At 51.1% G+C, this 21,272-nt stretch overlaps 1 protein-coding gene across 2 annotated transcripts; it reads right to left on the bottom strand.

The window, feature by feature from the left end:
* Nucleotides 1-1,636: 1,636 nt before the first annotated feature.
* Nucleotides 1,637-13,510, bottom strand: PLVAP (plasmalemma vesicle associated protein). 2 transcript variants are annotated; one of them, XR_013358052.1, is made up of 7 exons: nt 13,034-13,510; nt 8,676-8,772; nt 7,864-8,576; nt 6,203-6,260; nt 5,972-6,053; nt 2,307-2,372; nt 1,637-2,266 (listed from the first exon to the last, which is right to left on the bottom strand). XR_013358052.1 is itself a non-coding variant. In XM_077859467.1 (6 exons), exons 1-6 carry the CDS (start codon nt 13,400-13,402, stop codon nt 2,366-2,368), a joined length of 1,326 nt encoding a protein of 441 aa, XP_077715593.1. In that variant the 5' UTR covers nt 13,403-13,509; the 3' UTR covers nt 1,637-2,365. The 2 variants fall into 2 exon arrangements, 1 of the variants encoding a protein (XP_077715593.1); XM_077859467.1 differs by having other exon boundaries at nt 1,637-2,372; nt 13,034-13,509.
* Between the last annotated feature and the right edge of the window lie 7,762 nt (nt 13,511-21,272).

The following is a 21,272-nucleotide window of genomic DNA, read 5'->3' as shown; positions in this document are numbered from 1 at the left end:
CGGCTTGGCGGGGCCCCAGCTGAGTGTTTCCTGCAGCAGGCGTCTCTCACCCGAGTTTCCGTATCCAGGAAATATCGCTCCTTTGTCCCTCCTGACTAGCCTGCCTTAAGCGTGGCTTTGCCAGCCCTGGCTCCTTGTGACTCATCCCCCTCCCTGTCTAGGGTCCCAGGGGGTATGGACTGGGAGGGAATCAAGGCTGGGGCAGTGGGGATGGTGGGGGCTGGGGGGAGGTCAGGAGGGTGGAGGCAGCAAATGACAAGCTGAGATTCTAGAGCACAATTTTTAGGCCTCTTTCCTACTGATGACCATTTGCTTTGTTTCCTGAAGTTTTTCTTTTTAGGGATAAAATCCTAGAAATGGGGTTGCTGAGTCAAAGGGTTGGTGCACCTTTACTTTAATTAAATGTCACCAAACTAATTTCCAGAAGGGCCGTGATGAGATTTACATTTCTTGGGGTCCTGTAAGAAAATGCCTTTTCTCTACATCTTAACCAGCAGTAGGTACTATGGCTTTTTAAACCTTTTTTTTTTTTTTTTTTTTCTTCCCTCCTGTCTGGTGGGTACCATGGGATTTCCCTGTATTCCTCTAATGTACTTTTTCCTGTTTTCCCCACAAATTTAATGGTCAATCTGTTAAAGCACTCCCCAACTGGGCCCTGGTGCCCTTTCTGACATCCCATCTTGCCACAAAACAAGACAAAACAAATGGCCTGAGCCAGTAGTGATACTGTTCCTGAAGCCGTTTTGGAGAGGAATTCCTCCTACGGTCGTGCCTCAGCAACTCTTGTCAGTACCTGGGGGAAATCTTTGCAAATCTTAGGAAGATGAAGCCACAGATGGATAACCTGTTTTTTTGTGTTTTTTTTTTTTTTTTTTTTTTGAGAAACTGCTTTTAAGTATCTGCTATTTTATTATTTTATTTTCATTTTTATTTGTTTTAAATGCCCGCTACTTTGAAGAAACACTAGATTGACAACAAAGTTGTCACAATGTGGGACTTTGAGCCACTTGGTGAAACCCTCACTGACTGGGGTTCTTGCCATTTCTCTTCACGTACAGAGATGCCTCTAGATGCCTCTACCTTGAGGGAAGCTACTGTCGCCCTAGGATTGTCTTGGTTGCAGGCTCTTCTGGCCTGGGGACAGGCTGGGAGGTCAGGGTGTGGGGTGTGGGCTCCTAGCTTGCAGTCTTTTCTCACAGCATCATTAAGTGGTACCTTTTCAAAGCAGAAATCACCACTCTGGGGACACGAGGGTCAGTGGTTGAATGTCTACCTTTGATTCAGGTCATGATCCCCAGGGTCCTGGGATCCAGTCCTGCATCGGGCTCCCGACATGGAGCCTGCTTCTCCCTCTGCCTGTGTCTCTGCCTTTCTCTATGTCTCTCATGAATAAATAAATAAAATCTTAAAACAAACAAACAAACAAAGGGTAGCCAGGGTGGCTCAGTGGTTTAGTGCCCCCTTTGGCCCAGGGTGTGATCCTGGAGACCGGGGATCGAGTCCTGCTTTGGGCTCCTTGCATAGAGCCTGCTCTCACTCTGCCTGTGTCTCTGCCTCTCTCTGTGTCTCTCATGAATAAATAAATCAAATCTTTAAAAAAAGAAAAAAAAAAAAGAGAAATCACCACTCTGGAATCTTTGAAAGGATTCAGTAGTATTTATTTAGTGCCACTAGCATTTATACGGGCCACAGGCCGGGCTAGGTGTGGCTGGAGAGGGAGGGAGGGGCTCTGATGGGGCCTGTGGGTGACATCGGCCCTGGGCTCAAGTGCGGCCTGGCAGGGGAGCCAGGAGACTGTCCCTGAGGGGACGGAGGCTAATGTCTCCCGTTCCTGCTTCCCTAGGCCTGGCACCCTGGGGGTGAGGAGTCAGAAGAGGAGAAAACTGGAGGGCGGTGTGGCGAGGGCACAGAGGTGGCAGATGGGTATGGTGCTGCGGTCGCCTGGGCCCGCGTGCGTGGGAGGGTGTGACATCGGGCAAGGGCTGGGCGGAGGTGTGCATGTGCGTGTGTGTGACGTCGGCACTGCATCTGTGGGTGACATCCTCCCTGCGTCTGTGTGGCACCACTGCCAGGTTCTTGTGTGATACCATCGCCTGGTCTGTGTGATGTCACTGCATCTTCGTGTGACGCCACTGCGGTATCGCTGTCTCAGGTGAGAGATCAGGTGGGCAGGTGTGGGCCGGTGAGAAGGTGTCGGGGGTGCGGTGGGGTGGAGGGGAGGACGAGTGTGGGGTCCGGGCCGTGGGCGTGCGCGGGAGTCGGTGCGGTGGCCCCAGCTGCTCGTGTGCCCGGGGCGTCTCGCTGCGCGGGGTCCGCAGACTGGCCAGTCGGGGCCGCACCTCGGTCCTCAGGGGCCAGAGCCTCGTCAGCCACTAGGGCAGGAAGGAGATGGTAACACAATAGTCAGACAGACAGACGGAAGGACGAACCTTGCCTGGGCCCACCTCCTCCCACCGCAGGCCCCTTCTTGCTACCAAGGACTCTTGGGCTCTTTTGGGGTTCAGCCTCCCCATGAGACTCGGACCTGCTGAACCTCTCTGGGAGGGCGGGACTGAGACGTGGGCCTCCTCATTAGACAGATGAAGAGCCAGGGGTCAGAGAGGCCACCTTCCGGGCGCCCGGCCTCTGCTGCATTTTACCTTTGCTTCCCAAGGCCGGTGGGATCCTGGGAGTCTGCCCCAAAGCCCCTGTCTACACCCCTACCCCTCAGACAGGGCCTCGGTCTCCCTCCTTTGTCTCCGCAGAAACCCCCCAGGGCCAGCCCCTCACTCCTTCCCAGGAGGGTTTTTCCAAGGGGCCTGCCCCTCTCCACACACTCTCCCTGGTTCCCCTGTGCCCTGGAGACCGAGCCAGATCCTTTCTACCCGGCATTCAAGGCTCCACCCACTCTGTCCCTACCAGTCCTCTTCATGAGAAACTCAAACCCTGCCAAAGTCCCCCCAGATCTCGAGAGGCATGGCTTCACTTCACCCCTCCCCCTGCCTTCGCAGGAGCCGTCCTGCTGTCTGGGATGCCCTTCCCCCTCCTTGGCCTAGCAGAGGTTCTCGTGAGGGGTCAGGGGTTGGCTCAGACGCTGTTTCCTGGTCTGGGAGGAGGGGGCCTCAGCCAAGTGCTGCTTCCGCTGGCCCCCTCCCTTCCTTCCCCGGCTCTTCCCTGGGGCCAAGCCGCCTCACGTTCCTTGGCTGCCTCTGGCCCCCCTCCCTGGCTCCAGCTTGACCAGGATTCACCAGGCTCCGGGCCAGCCCTGACTTACATTCTTCGCCGGCTCATGCCCACCAGCCTGCAAGGCGGTGGGGCGGGGGGGGGGGGGGGGGGGGGTGTGTGTGTGTGTGTGTGTGTGTGTGTCCCTGGCCATTTCTCAGAGACTGAGGCTCCTAAGCCCCATCATCACATGCCTGGACAGCACAGTGGGCTTCGACCCCCCAACAGCGACCAGAGCGTGCCTGTGAACACCTGGGTCCGGTCCTGTCCTCCTCGGCTCACCACTGTCCCGGGGCTCCCCAGGTTCTCCCTGCTGTCACTGGCCCTGCCCAATCTGAGCCCCCTGCACCCCCTCCCTTCCTATTCAGCCCCCCCCCCCCCCCTGCCAGCCACACCAGCCTCCTCACCGGGCCGGTCCTGGTCCTGTCTCCGGGCCTTGGCATAGGCTGTGTTCTCTCTGCCTGGTTCACTCTTCGGGGGACCCCCCCACCCCTGTGGTTCCTCCCTCACCTCGTCCTGTTCTCTGCTCCAACTTCACCCTCGTGCAGTGCAGAGAAGCCTCCCCGGCCCCTCACGCCGCCACGGGGCCCTGTGACAGCAGCTCATTCATCTGGTTGGTCCCCCGATTGCCCCCCAGCTAGACTGGGAGCCCCACAAGGGCAGCGGCTTCTGTGCCTATTCCTCCCGAGTCCTCCTCACCCAGCAGCTGCTCCAGACACACGGGTTGAGTAAAGGAACCGGATAGTGACGGCCATGAACTTGAGCCACACTCGCTGTGTGCCCGGCTCGGCTGGGAGCCAGGGCTGGCCTCCATCCTCAACCTTCCACACTGTACCTTTTGCCCCTAAACCAGTACTTCCTATGTGTCTTCACGTCACCCGTGTGTGTCCGTGTCGGTGTCTGGGTTTAACTTAAATAAATCCATAGCCAGAGGACACAGTCTTACCGGGTGAAAAGGAAAACTAGTACATTTGCCATCAGGAGAAAATGACTTAAAGATGTCCAACGAAAAAGCGAGACGTGATTGGCGTGGGCTAACCCGCGAGTGGCTGGCCTCGCTGGGGCTCCAAGCCAGAGCTGATGGGCCCTTTCTCCCGGGAAGGTGAACCAAGGCTGGAGCCCAGGGAGCAGGAGGCCCTTCCTGAGACCCTGCAGAGAGGCTGCGGGAGGGGCCCTGCTTAAGTACTCATTGTTTTCTCGGTAGAGGGATGTCTTTTGGGGTAAACAATCTCAAGAGCTTCCCCTTTCTCTGCTGGGACGGGCCTGGGCTGGGAGCCTGGCTCTGGCCCTGACTCAGTGACGCAGGACCCCAGGCTGGTCACTTCCCTGGGGCCTCAGTTCCCTCCTCTGAGAAGTGGGGATAAGAATAGAACCTTCTTCCTTGCCATGATGGCTTTGGGCCAAGATAGAGAGAGGAAAACTGCTTAGAGCAGGGTCTTCTCTCCACCCTCTGGCTTCTCTCTCATCAAGCTGCTGGGGGGTGGGTGGGGGTGAGGGATTTCTCCCAGAAAGAGCCATCCGGAGTGAAGGGACAAGTTCCGAAAGGAGGTGAGCTCCCTTCCCTGTCAGAGGGGCTATGTAAGAAGAGGCAGAGGGGAAATGGAGCTGGAGGTGGAGGACCCCTGGGATTTGAAGACAGACCTCTGGAAGTCTGTTTGTCCCCGAAGCCTACATTTAAGGCTAAAATAAACCAGGGGGACAATAGCGTTGCTGGCAGAGCCCTGTTTGGCACAGGCTTGGGGTCGGAGGGATGTGACTTAAAATCCCAGGTGTCTCTGAGCCCTGAGTCCCAAACTGTGAATGGCAGTGCTCATCCCAGACTCCTTGGCCAGCGATGTGATCCTGAACCCCTGAACCGGGAGCATGGCCACCACCTGGGAGGGAGCACAGGATGTTCTTGGGGCGGTGGCCTGAGTCACCTTCCCTGTGATGCACATGCCGTGCTCTGGGAGGTGGTGGGGGAGGGGTGGTGGTGGGTGTTGGTGGTGCTGGCACTGAGTCCTGAACTGGGTGTACGCCGACGGGTGCCCTGGTGCGCCCTGCTGCAACCCCCGGCCCCTTGGTTTAGGCATTTGTGGACAGCACTTTACAGTTAGCAAAGAGTTTCTGTGCCCTTGATTTCGGAGACCTCCATTTTTGTAGAGGTAGAAAGAGAGGCTCAGAGGGGAGGGGTGAGAGGCCCAGGGTCTTCAGCACGCTGTCCCTCCTCCTTTCCACTGCTCCAGCCACCCTCCCCAGCCACATCCTCCAGCACAAAGGCCTCCTTCCCACCAAAGCCCTCTCTTGCCTGCCTGGACCCCAATATGTTGGGTTTGTGTCTCCAGCTCTGCACTCCCCAGCTGGGTTATCTGGGCCACGATGCACACCCTCTCCGTGCCTCACTTATTTAGTCTGGAAAGCGCCAATAACAGTGGCTCGCCCACTGATTAGGGTTGTGAGCATTGGGTGAGTTAATCTTGCAGAGTGAGTTCAACTGTGAACTCACAGTTAAGCACCTCAGCACCACACTCGGCCGCAGCTCTTGGTCTCTCTTTTTTTGTGGCTCCTTCATTGTTTCTCTCACCCCCCTATTCAGGGAGTTTAATGAACCGATCTGTGTGGGTCTTGGTCACTGCTGTGTCCCTAGGACCCAGCATAGGGCCTGGTATACAGCAGGCACTCAATTAAGGAAGCAGCAAGTAGGAGATGAGCCTCCCTCCCCCCTTAGTCCTGTTCCGAGCCTCCTCTGAAGCCCTGAGACTGAACCATCTCAGTCTGCCCAGTGTCTCACCTGGATGGGGCTACAGCATTGGCTGCAGGGGGCCTCTGGGACTCCAGGATCCTTCTCTTGAATTCCTCCAGGCCAGCTGGGTCTGCCGCGAGAGGGACGAGTCAGCTCCAACCAACTGCCTCAACCCTGGGCTAGGGATGGGCTGGTAGCCCCTATAGCAGGGCTGAGACGGGGTAAGAAGTAGAAAGGACCATCCCGACCCCCTTCCTGGCCCTGCCTTCTGTTACTCACCAATGGGCTGGGGGTTGGGGGCAGGGCCCGCAGGTCTTGGTATAGGTATCGGCTGTGACTGTGGGAGGAAAGATGGAGAGAGGTTGGCAGAAGCTGGGACCCTTGTACCAGAGTGCCAGGGAGGCTCCCCTCCTCCATGCCCTTCAATACCTGAGTCTGAGCTCCTTCCAGGGCAGATACTGGAGAAAGACACCCACACTAATGGATGTACAACCACCTGCACCCACCTCCCCACAAAGGACTGGGGACCCCAGGGACTGGCTTTCCTTGGAAGGTCCCCCAGAGACCCTGCCGTGACCTGCTCCAGTCTCCGCTATAGTCTTAGTTCCAACCCAGTCCCAATTCCTGACCCTAACAGAGTTCACCCACCCAACACCCAGCACAGCCCCCTTCGAGGTTGAAGCTGACCCACTCTGTAAATCAGCTGCCTTCCCTCCCACAACCCTGTGCCTGAAATCCAAAACCAGCTCTAAACTCAATCACCTGACATCTAATCCCTACATGAAAACAGAACCTTCCTTAGAATCAAACTCCGACCTAAACCCAATCCTAATGACAAACCTGATTTAACTATAACTTTATATCTAACTTTGACCCAACGCATTCCTTAGACCTGGCTGCTATGAAAAGTGCACCCCCATCCTCCTTCCCGCAGCCCAGTCCTGGGCTCCACCATGGCCACCCATAAACACCTTCCCAGCACCATGCTCATCCCAACTCAGCCTTAGACCCTAGCCTCTACCCCATATGGAACCCCAAACCAGCCCCACCCCAAGATCAGCATCTGTACAGTTTCTTCTCAACACCCAGCCCTGACCCTCACCCTGTCCCAGGTTCCCTACCCTAACTCAGGGTCACCCAATCCTTCATTTCAAATATATCCCGACGTCAGCCCGATTTCATCCATTTCTCAGTCAGCTGCCCTAAACCAAAACCAACTTCAACTGCTGACCCGTGGTCAACACCAATCCCAATCCTAATGCCCATGAAATTCTAAGTTCACCTTTGGCCCCAAACTTCTAATCATCTCTAGACCCACCAGCCACCTACACTCACCTGAGCTTCGACTCCAGCTTTGGTGCTTCTACACAACCCAACTGCAGAGCCACTGACATCCTACACCCAAAGCTAGACTCACCGGCCGCCCTGCATGTGACCCCTGATCTACCTTTCAAGCTTTCCTCACGATCCAAACTCAACACAACCCCAGTTCTAAGACTGATGTAATCTTCAATGGAGCCCTAACTCCAACTCAAACCGACTCTGAACACAGCATTCCCAAGAACTCACCTTGATACAAACACAGACTCTGCTCCACACCAAGCCTTCCTCTACACCAGCCTTAATCTTCAGTCTAACTGCCAACCTAAGCCTTCAACTCAGACACATCCCAACCCTGACACGAATACTCCACAAATCACCAGTCCTCACCCTGAATGAATTTTGAGGCCCACCAGCCACCCCAAACTCAATCTCAATCCTTAATCCTCTCTCAGTGTCATTCCAAACCACCCCAATCCTATGTCAGTGAAACTCTCAAGTGAGTTAACTCACCAGACCTAGACCGGGAAGCCCAACTCAAACCCAAGTTAGACATCACCACCAACATGGCCCCCAGACCCGACTCCAATGCAACCTGAATTCAGGGCCCTCTCGCCCACCTTGGCCTTGATGCAGGTGTCCAAGGCGGAGTTGCTGACGGCCAGCTGCATTCTGAGCTGCTCTGCGTCCCGCTTCTTCTCCTCCAGCTCCTTCGCCAGGGTGTCTCTCTCCTTCCGCAGCGTTGCCTTCTCCTCCAGCGCTAGCTGTGTCTGCCGGGCGCATTCAGCCTGGAGCTTGGCCTCCCGGGCCTGGGCCTCCTTCTCCAACTTCTCCTTGGCCTCCTGACTTGCCTTCAGGGCCTGCTCAACCTCCAGCTTCTGGCGCTGGATGTCCGCGTTCTCGCGGGCCACACGCTCTATGCCGGCCCGCAGGCTCCGGGCCAGCTCCTCCACCTTGGTGCTCATGAGGGTGGGCATGTGGTCGCAGCTTCTCCGGATGGAGGTTATTTCTGAGCCCAGAGGATGGTACAGATTATAGCTCATGGTGTCCAGGGTGCGTGGGATAATGGAGTCCCTCCAGAGGTTACGCAGCTCCGTCTCAAACTTGTCCTTGTCCAGCGGGAGGCAGAGGGTCTGCACCTTTTGCAAGCGATCCTCAGCCAGCTGTCGCTCCTGCCGCTGCTGCTCCCGGGCCTTGCCACACTCGGCCAGCTGCTCCTCCACCACGCGCTTGCTCAGCACCAGCGCCTCCTTGTCTTTAGTGCACACTTGCTTCTCCTTTGCCACCTCCATTTCCAGCGTCTTGGCCTTCTGGTTCAGCATGAGGAAAAGGGCTACAGGTACAGGATAATAAATCTCAGGAAGGTTGTGGGTAGCCAAGACACCGGGTGGGGAATCTACCACCCTTGCTCCCTAACACCCAGACCACTCACCATTACAGCTCTTGTTGGTCTCCTTAAGTTGTTCTTGGCACTGCTTTTCACTCAAGATGATGGCCACCATGTACCGCTGGTTGTTCATGTAGACCACCTAACCGGATGGGACACAGGTCAGAGCTCACAGTCTGCCCCCTGCGGGTCCCCTTGCTCCTGGTTTGCCCAGACCCTCTGGGCTGAGGGCTCAGATTCCACATCCAGGTGGCCTGGGTTGGCCCAGTTCACAAGGGCATGCTCCTTTATAGGGGATGCTGGCTGGATCTTCAAAAGTTGTTACAGTTAGGGGCACCTGGGTGGCCCAGTTGGTTAAGTGTCTGCCTTTGGCTCAGGTCATGATCTCCAGGTCCTGGGATCAAGTCCTGCCTTGAGCTCCCTGCTCAGTGGGGAGTCTGCTTCTCCTTCTCCCTCTGCCCCTCTCCCTGCTCATGCTCTCTCTCTCTCTCATAAATTAAAAAAAAAAATTGTTTTAAAGTTGTTATAGTTAATACTATTTGGCAATGATAAAGAAGAAAGCACTGATACACACTACAACTTGGATGAACCTTGAAAACATTAATTCAGGGATCCCTGGGTGGCGCAGCGGTTTGGCGCCTGCCTTTGGCTCAGGGCGTGATCCTGGAGACCTGGGATCGAATCCCATGTCGGGCTCCCGGTGCATGGAGTCTGCTTCTCCCTCTGCCTGTGTCTCTGCCTCTCTCTCTCTCTCTGTGACTATCATAAATTAAAAAAAAAAAAAAAAAACAAACATTAATTCACATTTGTGGCCAATGACTTTTTGACAACAATGCTGTTACGAACTGAATTGTGCCCCCCTCATTCATGTGTTGAAGTCTGGACCCCCAGGACCTCAGAATGTGAGAGATAGGGTCTTTAAAGATGGGATTAAATTAACATGAGGTCATGAGGGGGGCTCTAATCCAGGATGATTGGTGTCCTTATAAGAGGGAATTTGGACACCCAGAAATGCACAGAGGGAAGATGATGTGAAGACACAGTGAGAAGGTGGCTATCTACAAGGCAAGGAGGGAGGCCTGGAACAGACTCTTCCTTCCTAACCCTCCAAAGGAACTCACATCTTGACCTCGTGTGTGTGCAAAAACAAATTTCTATTGTTCAAACCACCCAATTTGTGGCAGCCCTAGAAAATTAGGCAAAATCATTCCATGGGGGAAAAAGTCTTTTTTTTCTTTTTGGAAAAAGTCTTTTCAACAAATGGTGCTGGCACAGCTGGATCTCCACATGTTAAGCAATGAATTTGGACCCTTACCTCACACCATATACAAATATTAACTCAAAATGGCTCAACGACCCAAATGTAAGAGCTAAAGTCATAGAACTCTTTAGAAGAAAACATAGGTGTTAACTCTGCATGACCTTGGATTTGGCAATAGTTTCTTAGATGTGATACCAAAAACACAAAGAGAAAAACTAATCAATTGGACTTTGTTAAAATTAAAAACTTTTGTGCTTTAAAATTTTCCTTTTTTTTTTTTAAGATTTTATTTATTTATTCATGAGAGACCCAGAGAAAGGCAGAGACATAGGCAGAGGGAGAAGCAGGCTCCTAGTGGGGAGCCTCATGTGGGACTCAATCCCAGGACCCTGGGACCATGACCCTAGCCAAAGGCAGACATTCAACCACTGAGCCACCCAGGTGTACCTAAAGAATTCTACCAAGAAAGGGAAAAGACTGTTAAATCACTGTGTTGTAGACCTGAAATTGATGTAACGTTGTGTGTCAACTATACTTCAGTTAAAAAAAAGGTAGAAAGGGAAAAGACAACCCATAGATGGGAGAAAATATTTCCAGAGAATGTATCTGATGATAGGATTAGTATCTAGAATATACAAAAGTAAACTCTTATGGATCAATAGTAAAAAGATAACTTAATTGAAAAAATGGGCCAAGTATCTGAAATATTCCTTCAAAGAAGATACACATGTGGTTGACGGGCACATCAAAGAATATTCACCATCATTAGTCATCAGGGAAATGCAAACAAAAACCACCATGAGATTCGTCTTCCAACCAGGAGGATGGTTATAAATGAAATGGAAAACAAAAACAGAGAGTAACACGCATTGGTGAGACTGTAGAGAAATGAGAAATTCCAGGTAGTACTGGTTGGAATATAAAAATGGGGCAGTGGGGGATCCCTGGGTGGCTCGGCGGTTTAGCGCCTGCCTTTGGCCCAGGGTGCGATCCTGGAGTCCCGGGATCGAGTCCCACGTCGGGCTCCCTGCATGGAGCCTGCTTCTCCCTCTGCCTGTGTCTCTGCCTCTCTCTCTCTCTCTCTCTCTCTCTCTCTATCATGAATAATTAAATAAATAAATCTTTAAAAAAAATGGGGCAGTGATTTTGGAAAACAGTCTGGCAGTTCCACAAAATGTCACACATAGAATTACCATGTGACCCAGCAATTCCACTCTTGGGTATATACCCAAGAGAAATTGAAGCATAGGTCCACATGAAGACTTTTACATGCATGTTTATAACAGCACTAGTCACAATCACCCAAAGGTGGGAACAACCCAAGCATCCATCAACAGGGGAACGGACAAAATGTGGTCCATCCACAGAATGGAATATTACTCAGCCATAACAAGGAACGAAGGGAGTCCTGACACACACTACAACATGGGTGAGCCTTCCAGACATCATGCTGAGTGATAGAAGCCAGACCCAAAAGGACACCTGTTGTAGGAATTTATACAAAACATCCAGAACACAGAAGGACACCTTATGACCCCATTTATATGAAACATCCAGAACAAAATTCATAGAGACAGAAATCAGTGGTTGCCAGGGGCTGGGGGAGGGCGCAGGATGGGGAATGGCCGCTCATGGAGACAGGGCTTCTTTTTTAGAGCAATGAAATGTTCTAAAACCAATTGTGATGATCACCCAGCTCTGTGAAGGTGCTACAAATGATTGAACCGTACACTCTTAATGGATGAGCTGTAGAGCATCTGAATTGTATCTCAATAAAGCTGTTTTCATTTTTTAAATTTTTAAAATATTTTTTAAATATATTCGAGAGAGAGAGAGAGGCAAAGAGACAGGCAGTGGGAGAAGCAGGCTCCATGCAGGGAGCCCTATGTGGGACTCGATCCCGGGACTCCAGGATCATGCCCTGGGCTGAAGGTGGGTGCCAAACCACTGAGCTCCCTGGGCGTCCCAATAAAGCTATTTCTAAAGGAAGTTCTTACAATTCGACAAGGTGTGTTTTCCAAACTGTGGAACAGAATCCTCTGCAGAAATATTGCAAGTAAAGCGATGAAGAATGCAGTGGGTTGGCCTTTCTGTCATTCCTTGTCCTTATACCTTTGGAAGCTGGCCCTATGCTCATGACCCCGGGGTTAGGGGGAAGGCAGAAATAGCTCTGGAAGTTCTAGTGATTTTTGTTCTCAAAAAGCCACAGAAGAGGAAGATCTGTAGGTTTCAACAAAATGAGTTGGATCCAAACATGAGATGAGAAAGAGGCTTTCTTCCTGTAGGAGGAAGTGAAAAAAGGAATGAGGCCTGGGACCTCCTTTTTTGTTTGTTTGTTTTTGGAAGATTTTATTTATTTATTCATGAGAGACATAGAGAGAGAGACACAGAGACACAGGCAGAGACAGAAGCAGACTCTATTCAGGGGGCCTGATGTGGGACTCGATCTCCGGACTCCAGGATCACACCCTGAACTGAAGGCAGGCACTCAACCGCTGAGCCACCCAGGCATCCCAATGATGAGATATTTCTAAAATGCACACGCAGCGTAAGGCAGATAGGAGCTATTCGTCCTTCTTACTGAGTAAGAACCAAAGACTCTGATTTTTTATTTAGCCAGCTCTTATTCATAGCTGGTATGTGCTGGCACATTCTGAGCACGTTATGCATATTAAATCACGGGCCCACAGTGATGCCAATCCACAGTCAGTTAAACTTAAGTTCCAGATAAATAAAGAGTAAATTATTTTAGGATGAGTGAGTCCTCAGGGCACCTGGGTGGCTCAGTGGTTGAGCATCTTCCTTCAGCTCAGGTTGTGATCCGGGGTCCTGGGATCAAGACCCACATCAAGTTCCCCACTGGGAGCCTGCTTCTCCCTCTACCTACGTCTCTGCCAGTCTCTGTGTCGCTCATGAATAAATAAATAAATAAATAAATAAATAAGTAAAGGTAAATGTGTCCCCAGTATTGTGTGGGAAATACTTGTACTATCACAATAAGCATTGCTTATCCACATGGGCTCCGCACATGCAATATAGAGCCTGTGACTGTCTCTGGCTCATGGACGAGGGAACCGAAGCTCGGATGGATGATGTGACCAGCCCAGAGTTCCCAGGGTGAGCGTCCGGCCTGAGGCCTTACCCGGTCAGCCTGGCACTGGCGGAAGCTGGCGTTGATCCGGTCCAGGTCTCGGCGGGCATTCAGCAGCAATTGCATGATGGTCTCCTTGGCGCGGGAGGTGAGGTTGAGCTCCTTGGACAGGTTGGCCTGGGAGGCCGTGAGCCCCACGACCTGGCTGTACAGGCCCTCGGCCCGGCGCTCGGTGGCCTGCAGGTTGGATTCTGTGCTCACATGCACGTTGCCGTAGACCATGAAGAGGACGAGGCCCAGGATGATGAGAAACTGGATGAGCGACACGAAAAGGAAAAAGTAGCGCAGGTAGTACCAGCAGCCCCGGGGGCTGCCCCCTGCCCGCGCGTAGGCTCCTCCGTGCTCCACCGGCAGGCCCATCTCGCCCGACCGCTGCCTGGTCACCCGCGCTGCTCAGCCCTGCGGCCTGCTCTGGGTGGCGGCAGCTGCCCCTCTGCACCCTGCCCCGACGGGGGGAGTGTTTATATTACTCCTCTTAATACTTCCTCTGCCTGGCTCCTTCCTGACCGGGAGGAAATGAGGGCTGTGGGTTATCACAACACTCCCACCCTGGCTGTGAAGGGAGGGGCTGCGGCGGTGCTTCTGGCCTTCTGGTGGCCACTGGGTGGGGCACCAGCTGGGTGGCAGCGCTTGCTCGGCCACCCCGAGCCTCAGTTTCTCCCCTGCCCTTGCTCTGTGTCAAGTGCAGTTCTCGGCACTGGCTGCATAGTATCTCCTGTCGTGGCCCCTGTCTCGTGGAGAAGGAAACTGAGGCACAGGGAGGCAAAGGGACTGTGGTGAGTCTCCCACCGGTGGTTCGCAGAGCTGGCCTTACCTCCTGGTGGACTAGCTACAGATGTGTGGCCACCGTGTGAGCTAAGTCAGGTGGAGCGCTTGGCCCAGAGCCAGGCACACGGTAGGTGTGCATTAGCGGGGCTCTTCACAGAGGGCGGATGCATGGGTGGCAGTGGCCGAGGCCCCCTGGGCTGTCTGCCCATCCGTTGCCCTGTTTGAAAAGGTGCTGTGTTAAGTACTCCTCGAACAGCAGCATAAGCAGCGGTGAACTTGGAGCTGAGACAGCAGGCTTGGCCCAAGGGAGCTCAAGGGAGGGGCTTCTCCTGTCTGTTCTCAGTTTCCCCTTCTGTGAGATGGGTATCCCTGTGGGATCCCTTGGTTACAGGGCCAGGGAGGGGGGTTTTAAGAAAGGGCTTGCTGTTTTGTTATTACTAGCATTTCCTCCTGGAAGTGTTATTTCTGGGCTCTGTGCGACAGTGAGTGGGAAGTGCCAGATAGGTGGGGGGTTGAGCTTCACTGGGGGTCAGCCCTTGGGGTGGGCAAGAGGGGGATTTGAGGACCAAGGAGCAAAGGATTCTGAGTGTGCCCTCCTGGCTATCCCCCCAGAACCAGGAACTCCAGGAAAACCCTCCATGCTGGTTGAGGTGTCAGCGTCAGACCTGATGAAGGGACCCTCAGGGAGACAGAGTGGGACACAGCCCCTAGTTCCTTGGGGTCAAGGCTGGTAGGAGGGAGGGATGGGGGCTGATGGCAAAGAGGCCAGCGTGTGGAGAGGATGCTGGACAAAAACACCATTGCTGTACGCTGCTTTGGGGGGCTCAGTAGGGTGAAGGGTGCCTTGTGGAGAACCATCCCCCCATCATCCAGGTTAATGGAGTGGGGGGTAGTCGACAGCAGAGAGGGGGTCCTCCAGGATGGTGTTCATCAAAGAGGCAGGAGTTGAGCTGGGAAGGAGGAAGTTCCCAGGGGTAGGCAGGAAACCCCAGTCTGACCTTTGGCCTTTGCAGCTACCCAGTGATTCCTGATTCCGGACCCTTCCCAGAGCCTAGCTAGGGGGGGAGGAGGGTTGGGGGCTGCAAGTGGTGCCCAACCAGCTATTTCTCTGGGTTGGCCAGGCCCACCCAGAGTCCCCTTGAGCAGGAAGGGGGGAGGACATCTTCCATCTTTGCTAATGGGGGCCATGTAGGCAGAGTGACTACGTGGTTTTAATTTAGGCTCTGGAGTTAAGTTCTGGCTGTGCCACCTATCACCATGTGTCCTCAGACAAGTGATTTTCCTTCCTTAAGTCTCAGTTTTCTCCCGTCTAAAGTGGAGGCAACATGGCCAGTCATGAAATACTTGTCACAGCATCTATCACTGTGACAGACAGTAACCCCCTTAATAAATGGGGTTACTTTAATAAATGGGCGTATTTTTAAGGCACGAGAGGCAGGATCATGTGCAGCCTCTGATGCCAGGTTGTGAAATTGATATGTAGGGGAGGGACACTGCCTCCAAGTAGTGGTCCTTGAGGTCTGTGGGAGCACCTAGTAGAAAAGAGCATGATAGGTGTACAGCCTGGGTAAGGTGGGTCCAGTGGGGATGCTTAGACATGGGGGCAGTGCCTGGGTCAATACCAGTAGGTGTGACAGTCTTGGTGTGTAATTAAGATCCTATCTATTCTCTGTGATATATTGAAAATGTTGCATATATGTATATGAACATGATATCTGTTGTCAAGGAAAAAGAAAGGCAACCATAATTTCCCAGAAAATTAAAAAGCCACCCTAGATCCAATGGTACAGTTTTGAGTAATTGTCACAGTGTAAGAAAATTTTATTTTTTAATTATTTTATTAATTAATTAATTTATTTAAAGATTTTATTTATTTATTCATGAGAAACACACAGAGAGAGGCAGTGACATAGGCAGAGGGAGAAGCAGGCTTCCTGAGGGGAGCCCGATGTGGGACTAGATCCTGGGACTCCGGGATTATGCCCTGAGCCAAAGGCTCAACTGCTGAGCTACCCACACGTCCCTATTTATTTATTCTTAAAAGATTTACTTATTTATTTGGGAGAGAGAGAGAGAGAATATAGAGGGAGAAGCTGACTCCCTGCAGAGCAGGGAGCATGATATGTGGCTTGATTCCAAGACCCTGAGATCATGGCCTGAGCTAAAGGCAAATGCTCAACTGACCAAGCCACCCAGGTGGCCCTGTTCTTTTAATTTTTAAATTACTTAATTAATTAATTTGAGAAAGAGAGAGAGTGAGCTTATTTGTGTGAGTGGGGTGGAGAGGCAGAGGGAGAGGGAGACAGAGAGAATCTTTTTTCTTTTTGTTTTTTATTTAAGATTTTATTTATTTATTCATGAGAGATATAGTGAGAGGGGCAAAGACATAAGCAGAGGGAGAAGCAGGCTCACTTTGGGGAGCCTGATGCGGAACTCCATCCCAGGACCCCAGGATCATAATGGAGCCAAAGGCAGATGCTCAACCACTGAGCCACCCAGGTATCCCCTACAGAGAGAATCTTAAGCAGGCTCCATGTGTGAGGATCAATCTCATGACCCTGAGATCATGACCTGAGCCAAAATCAACAGTCAGGGGGATCCCTGGGTGGCTCAGCGGTTTGGTGCCTACCTTTGGCCCAGGTTGCGATCCTGGAGTCCCGGGATCGAGTCCCGCGTTGGGCTCCCAGCATGGAGCCTGTTTCTCCCTCTTCCTGTGTCTCTGCCTCTCTCTCTCTCTCTCTCTCTCCCCCCGTCTATCACGAATAAATAAATAAATCTTAAAAAAAAAATCAAGAGTCAGACGTTTAACCATCTGAGCCATCCAGGTGCTCTAGAAACAGAGTATTAAATATACGCACTGATGTCATTTGTATCAAGCTCAAAGACAATATTTTTTTTTAAAGATTTTATTTATTTATTCATGAGTGACACAGAGAGAGGCCAAGCCCTTGACTCAGGATCACAACCTGGGCCCAAGGCAGATGCTCAACCACTGAGCCACCCAGGTGCCCCTCAAAAACAGTATTCTATCTTTTTTTGGTAATTTGACCTCACATCTTTGATTTGCAATGTTTCTTTTCAGAATAGTTTGTTTTATTAGCTAGGTCTTTTTAAGTGGAAAAAATAATGATGAAACTTCCTGTTTTTGCTCAACATTATGTCTTCAAGACTTATTGATTGCTTTTGCCTGAGGCTTAGGTTTTCATCACATACGTTACCATAGTAACTATCAATAGGCAATTTAGATTGTTTCTAAATTTTTTGTTTCAGTGAACAAAATAAGATTTGATATCCAAATCCCCACAAATGAAACTGCTGGGTCCCGAAGCAGTCACATCTTCTATTTTGACAGCTAGTCAACAATTTGTCCTCCAGAGGTAGTTTCCATTGACATTCCTGCCAGCAGTGTCTAAAATCTCTAAAAACAGACTCTTTGAACACATTTGCCTGTGTCCCTGTCCAGAAAACCCCAGAGGGAGGAAATAAGTGACAGATCTTTGGATTCTTATGAGGTTAAATGCATTGGTCCTGATGGGAGCATTTGGTTTTTTCCTGAAAACTATTTGTCATGTTCACAGGAAATTTTGCGCATGAACCCCTCTGAATTCCCTTGGAGGGTCATCACAAAATCTGGCTTTGATTTTAAATTTCTGTTTGTTTGTTTTCTAAGTTATTTTTATCTATTTATTTTTTTAAGATTTTATTTATTTATTCATGAGAGAGACACAGAGAGAGGCAGAGTCACAGGCAGAGGGAGAAGCAGGCTCCCTGCAGGGAGCTGGACTCAGATCCCAAGACCCAGGGATCATGATCTGAGCCAAAGGCAGACACTCAACCACTGAGCCACCCAGGCGTCCCTGTTAGTTTTCTAAATTAAAAACAATCAATTTGGTTTTATGTGTTTGGGCACAGAAGGGAAAAGTGTTATGAGGAAGTCAACTTCGTCTCATTACCTAAAATTGACACTGAAATTCTCAAGGAGACACAGGATTTTTAAAAACTCTCACAGAGGGGTGCCTGTGTGGTTCAGCAGGTTGAGTGTTCACCTTCAGTTAAGTGTCCGCCTTTGACTCAGGTCCTGACCTCAGGGTCCTGGAATCGAGCCTCACCTCTGCTCCCTGCTGAGCCGGGAGTCGGCCCCTCCCCTCCACCCTCCCTCATGCTTGCTCTCTCTCTAAAATAAATAAATACAATCTTAAATTTTTCTTTAAAGATTTTATTTACTTATTCACAAGAGAGAGAGAGAGAGGCAGAGGCACAGGCAGAGGGAGAAGCAGGCTCCATGCAGGGAGCCTGATGTGGGACTTGATCCTGGGATTTCAGGATCACACTCCAGGCTGAAGGCGGTGCTAAACCGCTGAGCCATCAGGACTGCCCTAATCTTAAAATTTTTTATTTTTAAAGATTTTATTTAGGGGCACTTGGGTGGCTCAGTGGTTGAGCGTCTGCCTTGGGCCCAGGTTGTGATCCTGAGTCCTGGGCTTGAGTCCCACATCTGGCTCCCTGCAGGGAGCCTGCTTCTCCCTCTGCCTGTGTCTCTGCCTCTATCTCTGTCTCTCATGAATAAATAAATAAGATCTTCTAAAAAAATAAAGATTTTATTTATCCATTTGAGTGAGAGAGAAAGAGGGAGAGCACAAGCGAGAGAGGGAGGGAGGGACAGAGGGAGACAGACTCTCCGCTGAGCTGAGCAGGGAAGCGTGGGGGCTCCATCCCAGGACCCTGGGATCATGACCTGAACTCAAGGCAGATGCTTAAATGACTGAGCCACCCCAGTTGCCCCAAATAAATAAAATCTTAAAAAAAAACCCTCTCCAAACCAGAACTCTCACAGAACTTTAGGGAAGTCCTTAAGTGATATTTCCGGTGAAAGAAAAATTTCAGCGAAGTCCAAAAAACCATCCATTTTTATATCAATGTGTTTGGTTAAATTCAAATGAAATCACGTTTTGAGCTTTTGGAGGTGACAGAGGAAGCAAAGAGAACCCGTCAGAGATGTTACCGGCTGGTAAAAGCTCCCTACTTTCTTGCTTGGGGTTGGGGGTGTGAGTGGGGTCAGGCTGCTGCTGTGGGTGCTCCCTGCCTACAGCTGCACCAGGCTTCCCTTTTCTATCCTCCCCCCCTCCACTGTCAGGGCAGCCACGCGGTGGGGGGGTGGGGTCCAAAGTAACAAGGATGGGGAAACCAAGGCAGGGGCCTAGGAGGTTGTGCTGGGGATAGGGGTGGAGACAGATAAAACAGAGACAGAGACTCAGTGACAGAGAGACAGAGACTTTGAGTAGTAATTAAAGTGGGAGGCAGAATGGAGTAAGGGCCTGCCAAAGGCTGGGGGTGAGGAGGCAGGTCCCACCAAGGAGCGCTATTTACTTCCCTGAGCAGCTGAGGGAGCCTCAGAGCAAATGGGGGTGGGGCGCCTGGGCTTCTTCTCCCTAAGTCACCCTCAGTCTGCACCCACTCCCTGTCCTATGGCCTCCCTGGGAGTTCAAAGCCCTCAGCCTGTGTCCTCTCTATTTTTCCAGTTCTTTTTTTTTTTTTTTTAATTTGTTTTTTTTTATTTATGATAGTCACACACAGAGAGAGAGAGAGAGAGAGAGAGAGAGGCAGAGACACAGGCAGAGGGAGAAGCAGGCTACATGCACCGGGAGCCCGACGTGGGATTCGATCCTGGGTCTCCAGGATCGCGCCCTGGGCCAAAGGCAGACGCTAAACCGCTGCGCCACCCAGGGATCCCTCCAGTTCTTTCTGACACCAGATCTAACTGTCCCCTTCCTGCTCACACACCTGCCTTGGCTCCTTATTCCCTCCAACCTCGAAACGGATTTTCAGAGGTCCGGTGGCATGGCCAAGATGAAGCCACCCGAGTCAGTGGAGAACAATGATAATGTGTGAGGTCCCATTTACAACCCTGAGCCCAGCTCTTTGACCCTGGGATCCCACAGCTGCACAGCGAAGGGGTGTTAAATCAGACAAAGCAAAGTCATTCTCCTGGTCTCCAGCTCTGCCTGGCTCCAGAAGAAGCCACTTCCTGCTCACTTCAGGATTGAAGCCAGAGGTGGGGGTGAAGGTGGTGGTGGGGTTTGATTTCAGTCCCACCCTTAGTCTCTCAAGCTCTGAGCCCTTGGGAAGCAACGGGGTGTGCAAGGTGGGGCGACCCCTGGTGGCTGTTAGTAGAACTAAGCGGTTAGACCCCGCCGCCTCGCTTCTCCTTGAGCGTTGACCTTCCAGTTGCCCCTCCAGGTGAGCCCCTCCCAGGTAAAGACCCAGATCTGGTACCTCCAAGCCCCAGGCCGGTAGGGGAGGGATAATGAGCAAGACTGGATGAGGTGGGGGGAAAGAGTTCCAATGGCTTCCACCCCGCCTCAAACACCAGCCTCTTAGGAATTTTTAGAAACAGATTTTAATTATTTTAAAGGTAATAGATGTGCATGATTTTAAATGCAAACTTTACAAAATGGTATACAAATATGAGACTGCACCCACCCACCCCACCCCACTCTCACCCCTGTAGTTCCTGCCCCAGGGTAAAGGTGTCTTCCATCCCTGCATTTTAGCAAATGCACACAAATGGTCACTTTACTGCTTTTTACATTAATGTTGTCAGAGGAGATTTGCTTTGGCCCCTTTGACATATTGTATCTGTGTTCCACCACATGGATGGATGGACACTCATGGAAACAGTCACCAACTGGAGGACATTGAAGTCGTTTCCAATTTTTTGTAATTACCAAGATATGATAATAAATGTCCTCATTCTCTTCCCTACTCTTAACCTTTGTCTCATTTTTGAAAGTCAACTTTTAATTTTGGAATAATTTTAGATTTACAGAAAAGTCACAAAGATAGTACAGAGTCCCTGAATGGCCCACACCCAACTTCTTCCGTGGCTAAGCTATTTTACACTATGGTTCACTCGTCAAAATGAAGAAACTAACCGTAGGACATTAAATTAACTAATTCTAGATTTTAGTTTTTATTTTTTAAAAGATTGTATTTATTTATTCATGAGAGACACACACACAGAGGCAGAGACACAGGCAGAAGGAGAAGCAGGCTCTATGCAGGGAGCCCGATGTGGGACTCGATCTGGTGACTTCAGGATCATGCCCTGGGTTGAAGGCAGGGGCTAAACCACTGAGCCACTCAGGCTTCCTAATTCTAGATTTTATTGGATCTTCTCACTAAATGTTTTTCTGTGGCAGGATCCAACCCAGGGTTCTGCATTGTATTTGGTCCATTATTTTTTTTTCTTTCTTTCTTTCTTTCTTTCTTTCTTTCTTTCTTTCTTTCTTTCTTTCTTTCTTTCTTTCTTTCTTTCTTTCAGACTTTATTTATTTATTCATGAGAGACACAGAAAGAGAGGCAGACAGACACAGGCAGAGGGAGAAGCAGGCTCCATGCAATGAGCCTGATGCGGGACTTGATCCAGGGAATACAGGATCACACCCTGAGCCAAAGGCAGACG

This window comes from Canis aureus, chromosome 19, assembly GCF_053574225.1.
Source record: "Canis aureus isolate CA01 chromosome 19, VMU_Caureus_v.1.0, whole genome shotgun sequence".
NCBI classification, from domain to species: Eukaryota; Metazoa; Chordata; class Mammalia; order Carnivora; family Canidae; genus Canis; species Canis aureus.
The sequence above is the reverse complement of the archived record's forward strand: the minus strand, read 5'-3'. Positions and strand labels throughout refer to the sequence as shown.